The sequence below is a fragment of the Pristis pectinata genome, chromosome 3, assembly GCF_009764475.1.
Source record: "Pristis pectinata isolate sPriPec2 chromosome 3, sPriPec2.1.pri, whole genome shotgun sequence".
Taxonomy (NCBI): Eukaryota; Metazoa; Chordata; class Chondrichthyes; order Rhinopristiformes; family Pristidae; genus Pristis; species Pristis pectinata.
Window position 1 is genome coordinate 98,231,246 of NC_067407.1, and position 15,415 is coordinate 98,246,660.

The following is a 15,415-nucleotide window of genomic DNA, read 5'->3' on the forward strand; positions in this document are numbered from 1 at the left end:
AACCAAACTTCACCTGCATAAGTTAATGCTCCTGTATTATTCTATAACCATTTTAGGAAGTAATTGTGCTGATATGACTTCCATCTACAAAGGATTTCACTGATATCAAGAAGAAGGGCTCTCACATTTGGAGATCTAATTTTAGGGTGGATTTGAAGGCCACAAACCACTATATTTATAAAACAAAAGCCCTCCATAACAAGCCAGGTGTAAATGTCGAATTAATGTTATTATTCATCATTTGCAGGTTTAAGTTACTGCATTAATACACCAATTTTGACATAAATTTAGCAATATATAAACAAAATAGGTATTAGTAAAACATAAGTTTCTAATTTTAAGGAAACTTTGCCTGCAGCAACTTTGATGCCATTGTCATACTTGACAACATATTTGACGTTTGTAGAAAAGTAGCAGCGAGGTGCCGAAGGAACACAGATGATCACTGTAACATTTTAAAGTATCAAGAAAATGAAAGGTCTGTGAATGCAATGCATACAACTGATCTTTGCCTTGCAGACTTTCTACAATGTTTTCAAGCACCACACTATGGTCTACATCAGCATTCCTTCTGCATAAGCCTACAATTATAATTTGAAACTGTTTTGCCTGCCTGCCAGGAAGTGATATATCATTGTAATATTTTTTAAAATATCCATTGACAGTGAATATACATTGTTTTAAATGCTATTCACAAACAGAGGCTAAACAGAGTATATTTTAAAAATAGTCTTATAGTTATTCTTAGGAGTGCTCCTCTTCATTCGGCCAAGCTAAGAAAATGGCATATGGCCATAATTTGGGTATCACTGGACTAAAGTGATATGTCAGTGATAATAAACCTGATTCTTAAGTGTAGGAATGCTTTAATACTACACACAGTTTCACAGCATAATAAAACATCCAATAATTTAGCTCACTAATAGCTAAATGTATTTTAGATTAATTGGATGCATGATTTGCACCTATATCATCAAAACATTGATGATTTTGTTTCTCAAAAATTGATGTGATTATTATTACAAAAGCAAATTCAGAAATAGAAAAATACTGGAAACACCAAAAATCTCAGTGGAAACGTTAACATTTCAGGTCAATGAGCTTTTGCCATTGGAGACATAAAAACAGTTCAAAGGATCTGCCTTGTAAAATAGCCACAAAAGCAAAACCTCAGGAAATTTGGACATCTGTGGCAGCACTTACTTTTAGTGGCCCCATGAATATCACGAGCAGTTAACATGATCTAATCCAATCCAATGATTTTTCGTAAATTCAGAACAGACATAGTGTCTTTATTTCATAGCTGATAAGATACTATGATAAGTAGCAATTGTTGACTTGGTGAAATATTTTAGGTGGAGTTTTTGTTTTGTGTACAATCACATTTCTAATTGCATTATTCAGTTTACAGTTTAATCTCCCATAAAAATACATTTGTATAATTTGTATTAATCTTTGCAATCCAGGAGTATAATAGAAACACAAGTTTTGTTTTCCTTTCCATTAAGAGTACTAATTTATGTATTTAAGTGGTACCATAGTGCATTGTTATTAACAGAGCAAAAATTGGGTTCATCAGAAAAAAGAAACATTTTTTTTAATAAGGTTGTCTTGCCCACTATTTGTAAGTAACCCAATTAAAAGAAACTACTGGACCATCTATAAGTTTTATTGACATACTCTAGTTAATTTCTGATTATTGGAGGCAATTAAAAACAGTTGAGGGGATCAACCTGAGGTTTAGTTGATGCTCACAGACTGCTCCACTTTGTTGAATAACCACACAGTGAGGCCTTAACAATATTTTAGCATGTGGATGTTAAAAGCAAATGTGGTTTGGAGAATGGTGTTGTCAGACCATGCAGTAGGTCAGATCAGGCACAATATGATCCATCAACTTTTTATGAATTGGAAGTAGGCATCCTTGCGCCCTTTGGTCCATCTGTGTAACTCTTTTGGAATGCTGCATTCCCTCTGCCTCCAGTTTGAATTATTATTTTTAATTCCTCCTGTATGTACTCTGTTTTGTAAACATATTACAATCCATTTTGTACTTATCACTTGATATATATGACATTTTAGCACTGATTCACCATGCCTTCTAATAAGACGTGCATGTAACACCTATTGCATTTTCCTTATCTGCTATTTCTGCAACTGTTTCAAAGGTTTCATTTAGGTCAATCAAGCAAGCCCTTTTATAAAATTCATTCAGATTTTTATATTAAAGCTCCTAGGTGTTATTTCTATTTGCATCTTTCAGCATTGATACTGACATCTTCCCTATCACCAATATTAATTTAACTGGTTCATGGATCCATTGTTTTATCTTCCTTTTGAGTGTAGGAATAGCGCTAACTGTCCCTTGCTCTTTTCCAAATATATGCCTTTGGTATCTCTTCCCTAACCTCTTCGAATATATTTGAATATAATCTATTTAGACCCATGGGTTTACCCTTTCCAAATATTATCAATTATCTCCCTGCTTTCTATCATGAGTGTCTTAATACATTTTGATCTCCTTTAATGCCATCCATCTTGGTACTCTCCCATGTAAATGCAAAGATGAATTAGTGGTTTAATGTTTACGCTATTTTATTATCATTACTTTGTGGAAAGGATATTAGGTGTGGCAAGGTTTCTTCATTAATCAGAATTGCATAACGACAATAGAGAAAAGCAGGATGCATATTGATTGAGATGGCAATGATAAATAGGGCACCAGAGCCAGAAACCCTCAGAACTTAGAATAAGCACATAAGGTGCCCCAACCTATAAAGCTGTGGTCTAAAAGCTGGGAAGTATAATTGTTCTGTATAATTCTTTCTCGGCCTAAATGGATATCGTGCCACCTTCAGGTCAGAGATTCTTCAGTCTTCTAAATTCCAATCTGTACACAGTATTCCAGGTGAGGCCTCACCAACACTAACATCACCAACATTTTGTCATATAATTAAAACAAAACCTCCTTATTTTTAAACTCCAACCCCTTTGCGAGGAAGGCCAAAATGTTGTTTGCCTTTTTAACTACTTGTTGGACTTGCGTGTTAGTGTTTTGTGGTTCATGCACTAGAACTCATTGATCCCTCTGTACTTCATTCGCCTTCAGTCTCTCCTCTATTTTGATAATAATCTACCTTTTGATTTCTCTTACATTTGCCAGTCTTTTGCCAACTTGCTCAATCTACATATATCCCGTTGCAGAATCACAGTTTTCTTATCACAACATACCCTTCCACTGATTTTCGTATCATTGGTATATTTGGAAACCTTTCATTCTGTTTTTCCCTCCAGGTCATTCATGTAAATAGTGAACAATTGTGGGTCAAGGACTGATGCCGATAGTACTCTGCTAGTTTCCTCCTTCCAGTGTGAAAAGGACCTATTTGTTCCAACTCTGCTTTCTATGAAACAGCCAGTTTTCAATCCATTCTAGCACGCTTTCTCTGATACCATGGGCCTTTAATTTCTCCACCAGCCTCTTGTGCAGCACCTTGTCAAATGTCTTTTGGAAATCTAAATACACTGCATTTCCAGGTTCCCCTCTATCAATCTCCTTTTAAATCCTCAAAGAATTTGAGAAAATTTGTCAAACATGATTTACCTTCCATAGAACCATGTTGACTAAGTTTAATTGTAATCAGATTTCCTAAATGATTAGCTATTTCCTCTAGCCTGTAGTTCCCTGCCTTCTGCCCTTTCTCCTTAGACAAGGGAGTTATGTTCGCTGTTCTCCAACCTTCTGACACCCTCCTGGAGTTTAGCAAGTTATGAAAACTTTCAACCAATAGATCCACTATCTCTGCAAAGGAAAATCTCTGATTCTGTGATCTGCACTATTGTTAATCATATTTTAATTTTGAAATCTGATTGCATAGCACATAAATATGTGGTAATGTACAATCCATTTTCTGGGAGAGTGGCTTGTTAAATTAAATAAGGCATTTCAATGCTGTGGTAGTGGCAGAAATCTAATTGGAGAATTACAGATTTGGAGTTGACAAAAATAGGCTTGAATTTAGAAAGTGATGAACCATGTAAGAAATTTGGATGGACGATAGAGGCTGAGGTTTATATGATGCCTTTCATAATTTCAACACAATTCAAAACATTTTACAGCAAAGTAAATATCATTGTTATAATGTCTTACAAGGAAAGGTTGGACAGGCTAGGCTTGGAGTGAGAGGTGACTTGATTGAAAGATAAAACAACTTGGGATCTTGACGGGGTGAATGTGGAAAGGATGTTTATTTTTGTGGGAGAATCTAGCGCTGTTGGTCACCATTTAAAAATAAGGGGTAGCCAATTTAAGACAAAGATGAGTTGATTTTTTTTCTCACAGAGGGTCACGGGTCTTTGGAACTCTTCCTCAAAACTTTGAACATTTTTGAAGTATAGGTAGGTAGATTCACGATAAGCAAAAGGGGTGAAGGGTTACTGAAGGTAGGCAGAGATAAGGAGTTAAAATTATAATCAATATGTCCTTTTGAATGGTGGAGCATGTTTAAGAGATTAAATGACCTACTCCTGATTTGATGCTTGTGTGATGTTGAAAATACTAATGAAAATTTGATCATATCCAAACTGAACCATGGCAGCAGAGACTTGGAGATGGGATAGTGGTTTGCATAGGAAGAGTGAGGAAGATTTTTGTAATAATATCAGATTTGAAATAGAGGTTAAAAACCATTAAAAAAAATATCAGTTTTTGTCCACTCCTCATTGCTGCATTCCAAACTAAATTCTAAAATATTCATTTGATGTACTTACCCAGTTTTATAGTATTGCAACACAGATTACTTCAGCACTTAACGATCAAAATTAAAGCTAAATTAATTTACCACTTGCTAATTATTACAGAATATTCAATTCCATTTGATTCTTCTCAGAGAATGAAATAGTACATGCCTGCATGCAACAAAAGCTAAATGACGTTCAGACATGGGCTGATCATTTCTGTTACTGAGTTAGAAATGAAACTGGGAGATTTCAGACTAGTTTTGAGGAAAATGACCAGCGCAAAAGTTTTGTACAGGAAAATAGAGACTTAAATTTTGTAATCCCTTTCCCAACTTTGAGATGCCCAAAATATTTTACAGCCAATTAAGAACAACATTCTTAATGATCAAAATCTAAGATAAATTGATTTAACAGTCTGCGCGAACCTAATGTCCATTCTGTCAGTTTTTTTAGAAAATAGATAAAATTCCATAAATGGAAAATAGCTGAACTGTGTTCAGTCCACAAAAACCAGGGCAAATACAATACAACCAACTACCTGCCAATCATCCTATTCTCCATCATCGTAAACTGATGTCAATAGTGCTATAAACCATAACTTATCATTAATATGCTCAAACTTGTTCATTTTGAATTCTGCCATATCTGCTTGACTTCAGACCTCATTATGGATTGGTCCTTAAGTTTAGCTTTCCTCAGAGTATATAGTTTACTTATATTATCAATGCTATTAGTTCAATTGTATTGTAAAACGTTGGATAAAACATAATCCAAGGAGTGTTACAGGACATTAGTGATGGAAAGAGATGGTGTAATGGTTCTAAATCAGCCATCATCTGTTTGAATAAAGGAAAAGACAAAAAGAGGTTCTGTAAAAAGCAAAACGTTCCTCCTGCAAATATTGACCAACTGTCAGAGAAAAATTGAGATAAGGATTTTGTTCTTAATTTTGAGATATAATCAGGAGGGTCTGATTTGTTTTTGTTTGATTCCAGCAATCACTGTGCTTGTTTACTCCAATGGGATTAAAAGATAAACAACAGCGACTTATTCCTGCTGGACAAGTTGGATATGGCACTACAATAGCGTCATATGTAGCCAAGTTCAGGAAAACGCTCTTAGTAGAAGATATTGCTGGGGTAAGAATGAAAATGATGTCAACTGTTCAATTATTCAGAACAGACAAGACTTTTCTATACATGTATGCCATATTTCAACATTGTTAAATCCCAAAAAGTCAGAGCAAGAAACTTCATGTTCAGCTCAGGATTGTGTCAATGACATCAAACCAAAGGAATGAAAATCCAGGAATGCATTGAACCAAATGTATCCAAACAATTTATAACATTGAAGGGAGCCATTCTGCTGAAGCATTGTTACTAAAAAGTGTATTTAGTGCCATGTCTATGTACTTTCTGAATGCACTTTAGACTAGCTTTTGTGGGAAAGTGAACTCCAGACATCTATACCTACAGAGACTTGGAAGAAAATTCTTCATTTAGTTAATACATCTTCAATGTGTGCCAGACATTCTTTGATACAGTTTAAGGTAGTTCACAGGACCCATATGTCAAAAGATAAGCTAGCTCGTTTTTATCAACATATAAATCCTATATGTGACAGATGTAAATCGAATGTGGCTTCTTTGACACACATGTTTTGGTCCTGTCCTCTTTTGGAAAAATATTGGAAAGATATTTTTAACATTATTTCAAATGTATTGAAGATTGATTTACAACCTCATCCTATCACTGCAATTTTTGGTTTACCAAGGATAGAATCTGGCCATTTATCTGCCTCCGCTAACCGTATGATTGCCTTTGTTACATTAATGGCCAAACGATCCATTTTGCTTAAATAGAAGGATCCAATACCCCCTGCTACTTTTCAATGGTTCTCTCAAACTATATCATGTTTAAACTTGGAAAAAATTAGGAGTGGTACTGTTGATCCTTCGCTTAAATTTGAGGAAGTTTGGAGTCCATTTATTCAATATTTTCACACGATATAGATCCCCTTATAATAACCTTTCAATTTAGAGGAACGGAGTTGACGACATAATATTGCTCTGTTTCTATAGAGAAATTTTAGTCCAGTTTTTTTTCTGTTTTTTTTGAATTTTTTTTTCTTTAGCTTAGTTTGGTTTGATATATTGTTTATAATTTTTCTTATTGTTTTGGGTTTTTTTTATATTTTATAATGAATCTTTCTCTTTTATATTCATTCACTAATAGATCATTGGATCTACAGATTTTTTATACTCTATTGTTCTTTATGATTATCCATGTCATGATTATTCTCTTGATCTCTTTGTATTACATGTATAAACATTGATATATTAATTTGTATTAATTTGAAAACTAATAAAAAGATTGAAAAAGAAAGAAAGACTAGCTTTTGTGGATATTTATCCACCAATGTTTTAGAAAATTGTTATGGATTCTGTTACACGTAGCAGGAATTCTATGGCCTAACAAAGCTTTTCTTCTTCTTGACCAGCCCCTCGCGATTGAGGATGACTTGCTTCCACTCCAGTTTTGTGGCTTCTGAGGTGGCTAATGCTGCCAGTTTGGGAACTGCAGATTCTTCTCCTGATGGGATGGGCAGACGTGTAGTTTTTGAGCTGGTCTACTTCTGCTGCCATTCATGCAGGGCCTCTGTATGCTCTTGATGCATAACTGAGGTTCTCTACAATCCTGAATGCTCCTTTTTACTTTGGTCATGGGCCAGAGATTTCCATGAGGCAGTAGGGATATTGCATTTCTTCAAGGAGGCTTTGAGCGCATCCTTGAATCTTTTTCCTCTGTCTGCCTAGTAATCTTTTTCCATGATAGAGCCTGGAATATGGTGACTGTTTTGGCATTCTGGTGTTGGGACCTCAATTTTGGGGGTATTGACTAGAGAAGCTTTGGTGGCTTATCTCAATGAATATCTGCTGCACTACTCCATGAGTTTTTACCTTCTAAAGAAAGGTACCCAAATTTAATACAAGATTCAGGCTGCAATTTAAGCAATAGTTTGTGGATGCAGCATTGCTGTTTTCCCTCATTATTTATTTACCATAATGTTTACTTTTGAAAGGACTTTATTGGCATTAAGCACTTTTGCATGTCCTGAGGTCATGAAAGGATTACATACAAGTTTTTTTTTATTTATAATGTCTTCAGCTTCTGACTTTTATAGTCTGTCACTTTTGCAGTAAAGGCCTGCGTTTTATTTGCCTTCCTAATTACTTGCATTTTCATTTCTGTATTTCATTTGCAGGGAAATTTCACATTTCCCCAGATTATACTACATCTGCTAAGTCTTTGCCCACTCACTTGTCTCTTTTGTTTTGTAGATTCTCTATATCCTCCTCACAACTTGCTTTTCCACTTATCTTTGTACATCAGAATTTTTTTCTATAATATATTTGGTCCCATCAGCTAAATCATTAATATATATTCTAATTAGTTAAGGCTCCAATGCTATCTCTGTGGCACCTAATTGATTACCAACCTGAATGACCCATTTATCCCAACTCTCATTTCTATTTATCATCAAATCCTCTATCCATGCTAATATCTAACTTGCAATGCCATGATCTCTTACCTTATCCAATAACTTTCTGATTCCTTGTCAAATGACTCGAAATCCCATTACATTACACCACCTGGTCCCTCTTTATTCACTCTGCTCAAAACATCCAAAACAACTCTAATTAATTGTCAAACACAGTGTCCTTTGCATGAAACCATGTTGACTATGCCTCACTATATTATGATTTTCTAAGTATCCTGCAACCCCTTCCTTAATAGTGAATTCAAGCTATTCCTCCCCAATGACAAGTACTATGCTGACTGGCCTATAGTTTCCTGCTTATCTGTCCTTTGAATCGGAGCATTATCTTTGTGGCTTTTTCTAGAATCTTGGAAACTTTGAAAAATTATGACCATCCACTCACTATCTATGCAGCTACTTTTAAGATGCAAGCCATCAGGTCGAGGAGACTTGGCAAACATTACTTCCATTAGTTTGTCTGGTAGCTTTTCTCTATTATTAGTCCCTTGCTTTTGCCTTTGGAATTTCTACTATTGTCTGGGATGATATTAGTGTTTTACCATGTACAGATGTCAAATAATTATTTAAAGTCTCTGCTATTTCCTTATTTCCCATTATTAATTCAGCAGTCTCATTTGTAAAGGATTAATATCTACATTAGCCATTCTTTTCCTTTTAATATGGTCTGTAAAGCACTTATTGTTTGTTGTTCTATTTCTTGCTACTGCTCGTCAGTAAATCTGCCTCAATAAGAATCTAGGTAAATTGAAACAAAAAATGCAATGGACCAGAGGACACCGTTGTTTAAATCCATCAAATCTAAGGAATAACACATTGGATTCCCTGTGTGTTAGAAAGTGCAAATACTGAGATGAGGAAGACCATACCTACCTGCAGCAAGAGCTAGACAAATTCAGGCATGAACTGATAGTGTCAAGTAACATACTGTCCACAAAACTATCAGGCAATGACCATCCCAACAAAAGGGAGTCCAACAACCTATCACTCGTATTACCATAGCTGAGTTCCCCAAGCCCATCAACATCCTGGGGGTGTTGACTGGAAACTAAACTAGATCAGATACATAAGAACTATGGCCACAAGAGCAGTTCAGAGGTTGGGTATCTTGGTGCACCTCAAACCCTTTTCATCATCCACAAGGCACCTCAGGAGCTTAATGGAATACTCTCAGCTTTCCTAGATGAGTGCAGCTTCAATATCTCGGTGCCATCTAGGACAAAGCATGCCACCTGATTAACAATCCATCAACCACCCTAAACATTCATTCCCTCCACCACCGGTGCACAGTAGTTGCAGTGTGAGCCATCTACAAAATTCTTCACAGTTATTCCAACGGCATCTCTCAAATCCACAATCTCTACCACCCAGAAGCGCAAGGGCAGTAGGCAGGTAGCGCATCACCACTTGCAAGTTACCCTTTACAAAAGTTTTCCACATTTGTAAATATATCACTGGGTCAATATCTTTGAACTCCTGACCCAACAACACTGTGGGACATCTTCAGCAGAAGGACTGCAGCAGTTCAAAATGGTGATTCAGCACCACCTTCTGATGGGCATAAATGCTGGTCTTGTCATCAATGTCCAGATCCTAAGAAATGATTGAAAAATTGTAAAGAGGTGCCCGCTAAATTTATATGAGCATTCTCTTTTTTTCCTTTTAGGATAAACGATTTCCCAAAGGGACAGGGCTGGACTCAGCGACTCCTATCCAATCTGTTCTCTGTTTACCAATAATCACTGCCACAGATGAATTAATAGGTGTTTTGGAATTGCATCGATATTTTGGCAAAGATCCTTTTGATGTCAACCAGCAGAAGGTTGGTTTCAACTGTAGATTTTGAATTGAAGGCTTGTCCCCCTTTCTGATGCTTGAACATATAATTAGCGCTTTCATCTAATCTTCCTGTAAGTCTCAATCGCCCAAAAATATTTGGGGATATATACTCTGGAAAAAACTGCTATGAATCTAAAACAACACTGACAGTTGATTATTATGCCTGTTCACCACTGTAGGAGAATGTAAAATTTGCTGTAGTGTCTGTGAGATGAATGTCTGTGAGTACTGCTGACCCATTTGTAACAGAACATTTATTTGTAAACTGGGGAAGCTGACCTCAGCAGAAGTTGTTTATAAAAAAAAAGTCACTGCTTTTGATGAGCACCCTTGGGTTGGGAAGCCAATAATTCCACCTGGGTTTCTGTATCTAATTAGCATCTGAAGTGAATAGTATCGATGGACTATGGGTTACATCGGAATCAGCTGAGCTTCAGAGGTCAAATGGCCTTACCAATGCTTGTTGAAGGCTAATATATGAAAAATGAGCACTTGCTAGGAAAATGTTAAGCTGATCATCCCAAAACAGAGACACTACCTTCAGAACAAGGGAATGAAAATTGGAGAAGGGAACAGAAATGTTATCCTAACTTACTTGGACTATACTGGTTGACCTTCTTTTGTGCTCTTTGCTCCAGGTTGCCACTGCAAATTTAGTATGGGCTTTGGTGGCAATACATCAAATCCAGGTAAGCTTTCACTGTTTCCTGATTTTGTATCAAATTTTCAGCACTGAAAATATAAGTACATTATTTTAAGGTAAATGCCACAATTTCTAAAGTAGATGGTTTGAAGTAATGCAATATAATACGGAGGGTGAAGGGTGACGTAAGATAAGATACTTATTTATTAACCACATGTACATCGAAACACACAGTGAAATGCGTCTTTTTGCATTACTGAGAATGTGCTTGGAACATTTGTATGGTCTTGCACCCCAAATTAAACTTCAGAGTAATCATTTTTAAAGTGTATTTTTCTCTACTGTTATTTAATTTCCCATAAATTTATCATGGTTCACTCATTTGATGACACCCAAAATAAAATGCTATTACGAATGCTTTGCATAACATTAATATCTACCTTTTAGTTTTTCCCATTGCTCCTGTTCTTTGGCCCAAAAAGCCTCCATACAAAATCAGCAAGCTCCATTCCAGAATGCCTGACTACCCTGGTAATAGACAAAAACTTCACTGATAAACAGCTTACAGCTGCTGTGCAAACACATGCATATGTTGATAAACGTTATCTCATTTACTCTATGGCATAACTCAGATTTACTAGAAATGTAGGAAAAGGAGGCAGCTTTTAGCTCCTTGAACCTGTTCTGCCATTCATTGTGCCTTTTCCTCATAGTCCTTGATATATATCAATTTCAAATATAAAATGAACAGTTGATCGTTAACTTGCAGAGAGCTTCTAAAGTTCAGAATCCTTTAAATGTAGGAAACTGCATTCCTAAAAGGCCCTGATCTACTCTTTACGTCTTGCCCCACCAGTTCCTTTTGTTCGTTTATCTACCCTATCGGTTCCCAGTGGTATTTCAAAAACTTTAACCAAATCACCCCTTAATCTTCTAATTCCAAACACAGCAGTTCCAGTTTGAGTAATCTCTCTTTGTAATTTAACCCTTGAGTCCAGATATCAGACTGGTTAAACTTTTCTGAACTTCATCCAAGTCATTCTTCCAAAGGCATGACTTCAGGTGTCATCTAACCAGGCCTTAGTGTAGCTGTGGTATAACTTCTGTCATTTGTATATTAGTCCTCAAGATATGAAGGCCTTTCTAATTACCTTTGTAGCTGAATCATGACATTTTAATGTTATGGACATGGACCCCAAAAAGTCTTTGAACTTCCACTGTTTCTAACTTTTCATTATTTTTGAAATACTCCATTCTGTGTGGGGTCTAAAGTTGTTGTATTTACTTCCATTGAAATACATTTGCCAACATTTTTCCATGCGCTTCATCAGTTGTACTTTGTAATCCAATACTTGAATCTATACTGTTTACGATGCTTCCTAGCTTTTTGTTAGGGGCAAACTTGGAGTCTGGCTTTCTCTTCCATTATCTGGCTCACTACATACAATGAATAGTTGAGACCCTAATACAGATTACTGTGGGACAACACCAAACACCGTCATCATTTCTGATCAGCCGATTTCCTAACCAGATTGGTATTTTGCCTTCAGTTTCATGAGGTTTGCTAGCCATGAATTATCTTTCACAGTTTTTTCAAGTAGCTGAATGACATGAACAATTTTCCAAAGTTTCGGAGCAATTCTTTCCCCTGATCTTTTGTCATCTTACCTACGTCCCATCATTACCAAAATCAAGAAATGTTGTAGCTACTTTGCATTTTCTGCTTGCAAACTGTACATGGAACTTAATCACATGGATAAATGTCTGCTGCTAATCTCTATATATTCATTTTACCACTGGGCTGTAAGGTGGCCAGTAGATGGCCCAATAAAGGCTTAAATCATTTTTGTTTCTTAATTCTTTCCATATCCCCAGTTGTCTCAGGTCTTTCCTCCACTCACATTGTGGCAGGTGTAATAAAGCTTCATTTGAGATTTGGGGGTGGGTTAGGGCATAATTGGGTTGTGGTCATAATTGGGTTAGCCTCTGGTGGTGGTGACCCAAAGTATATTAACAGTGGTGGATATGTGGAACAATAGGAAGAAGGATATGAGTCAGTAGGTGGTTCTAAGGACAGGGTCCCCAGTCCCAAACCTGATCAGGTAGGTCCCTTTTAAGTTATACTAAAGTAATCACCTTAGTAAGACATACTGCATGAGTGACCTGTGGTGTTTTTGGGTCACTCATGCACAAATGAGTATTGCAGAAGTGGTGTTCAGACATACATTTATTTATCTTGCTAATTCACAAAGAAGTCCCTTGGATTTGTAAAATAGTTTTACTTTGTAAAGTTTATATTGAACCCATCTAATTCTGAGTGCCCTTTTATTAAAAATTCTGTAATAATGGATTCTTGCTTTTTTTTGTCAACTGCTATCAGGCAAACATGTTTTTGTGTTGTCTCACTACTTGAATAGATTTCTTAATTTATTGAGGAGACTCCCAATCTACTGGGGCCGTTCTAGATAATAAAGAATGTTAGAAGATTGCATCTGATGTCTCTGCAACCATCCCTTTTGGAATTCCTGGACATAGGCCATGTGATCCAGGAGATCTGTCATCTTTTAATGCGATTAATTACTAAAGCACGTTTTTCTTTACTCACAATACTTCTGCTTTTCCTTCTTATTAACCCCTTGGTTCCCCATTTTGTTCTGCTATGTTTTCCCAAAGCTATGATCCAAATGAAGCAATGGGAAGTGGGTGGGAGGGTTGTTGCAGACAAACTAGAAATGAAAAGAAGATGAATCACAGAGATTAACTGGAACAGGTAAAAAGGAGAGAATAAAAGAGTAAAGGAGGGAGAAATGGAATCAGAGAGAAGAGACAAAGAAAAAGACTACCCCATTCTTTTTACAAAAAGCACAAACCTTACAACCGGAAGTGGTCTAACTCGTGAATGGACAACATAAGCACTCAAAACATAGCTACAAGATCTCAGTGGTAGCTAAATTGACATGAGGTCAATGCAAGTAATGCATACAATATTGTACACTTAGAGGCTCAACTGTACTTATCTATATTAATTAGGGTATAGCTGAAACATTTTGTACAGTTTTCAGCAGTTTAGTTTATTGTCACATACACCAGGGTGCAGTGAAATTTCTTGTTCATATGAAGATCAGAGAGTAGTACACATGGTAATAATAAATACAACAACGAATATGAAACAGTGGAATGGTGCAAAGATTGAAGTGCAATTTGAAGTAGTACAAAAAGAAATGCTAAATTGACAATAATGGAATAACCAAGAAAGATAGAAGTCCAAGAATGTGACAGCACCACCGGGAAGGAGGTGTGGAAGAAGTGAATGAACCAGAAGTCTGATAGAACTGGGGTAGAAGTTGTTCTTGAGTCTGGATGTCTGGGCTTTGAAGCTCCTGTATCTTTTCCCAGAAGGTAGGAAAGAGAAAAGGGAATGGCCAAGGTAGTAGGTATCCTTGATGATACTATTAGCCTTCCTGAAGCAACACAGTGCAAAGATAGTCTGGATGGAAGGAAGTCATGTGCCTGTGATGAACTGGGCTATTTTATGAAATATATAAGAGGAAAAGATAAAGTGTAAGTTTATTAGGGGGATTCCATAGAAATATGGTTTTGAAGAAATAATTGACAAACTCAGATACTTATCATTGGCAGAGAGATCCAGAAGATAAAGAATAAGAAGCAAGGTAAATACTGGCCTGCAATTTCAGCAAAAACAAACTTGCTGTTCCATACATAACTGATAGCATTCACTTCCATAACTGCAAGGGAGTTTGGAACTCCCATAAAATCGTTTGTAAATACAGAAATCCGGAACTTCCTTAAAGCTGGTGCACCATTGTCATTCCAACTGTGCTCCATTGCTGGACCCTTTAGGGTACAACAGTGGAGTGCAAACTTTCAGCAGTTATGCAGTGAAATCATCAAGCTGAACCTTTACGAGATAAGATCTGGCACTGATTTAGCAATTCCATTTTAATGAAGAGAAATCCAAAGGAGAGAAGGTGTTTTCAGGTAATTTATGCTTTTTTATTTACAAGTTCATTTAAATGTATTGAATTGTTTTTATGTTTTCAATTCCTTTTAAAACATTTCAATAGTATTTATAATTCCTAGTTGCTTTTGAACGCTGGAATGTCATTGACATTCACAAACATTCAAGCCGTTTGGTAGCATTCTCAGTCTTCTCAGTCTGGAGACAAAGCTTCACTGCTTGTCAAAGCAGTTCTTTGAGATTTATAATCAAAAGATGTCATGCTGCCAAGGGCCTTGTTGATCAGGCTGGGGCTGGCTTCAAGGACCAAGTTGCCTCTGGAAGATTTGTCCAGTATTACCTCCCATGAGCACATAAGTAACCAGAGGGTCACCATTCAGAGGAAAATCTGGGCCTATGGATTGATTCCACTTCCTGTCAAGATGGTAGCAAGAACACAATATTCACATCTGACTTCTTGGGCATCAGTTGTTAGGTCTAAAGTCTGCTTAATTTATTACTATTTTAATTTCTCTACATTTGATATTAACTTAGGGTGCATTCCAGGGGAGGCACTGTAATTCTCATTGCTGAGAGTAGCTCAGTTAAACCACTAATCTAGACTGTCCTTCATTTTTACCTGTGGGACTAGCAGCATACTAAAAGACATTAAGAAC

At 36.4% G+C, this 15,415-nt stretch overlaps 1 protein-coding gene across 4 annotated transcripts in view; it reads left to right on the forward strand.

Moving 5' to 3' along the window:
* The window catches only part of pde10a (phosphodiesterase 10A), a 296,991-nt gene that overhangs the window by 209,141 nt on the left and 72,435 nt on the right, over positions 1–15,415 (forward strand). For all 4 annotated transcript variants that reach the window (XM_052012872.1, XM_052012873.1, XM_052012875.1 and 1 more), the window contains 3 exons: positions 5,736–5,879; positions 9,965–10,120; positions 10,776–10,826. In XM_052012872.1, the coding sequence (XP_051868832.1) occupies positions 5,736–5,879; positions 9,965–10,120; positions 10,776–10,826 (351 nt within the window). The remainder of the gene's footprint in view (positions 1–5,735; positions 5,880–9,964; positions 10,121–10,775; positions 10,827–15,415) is intronic.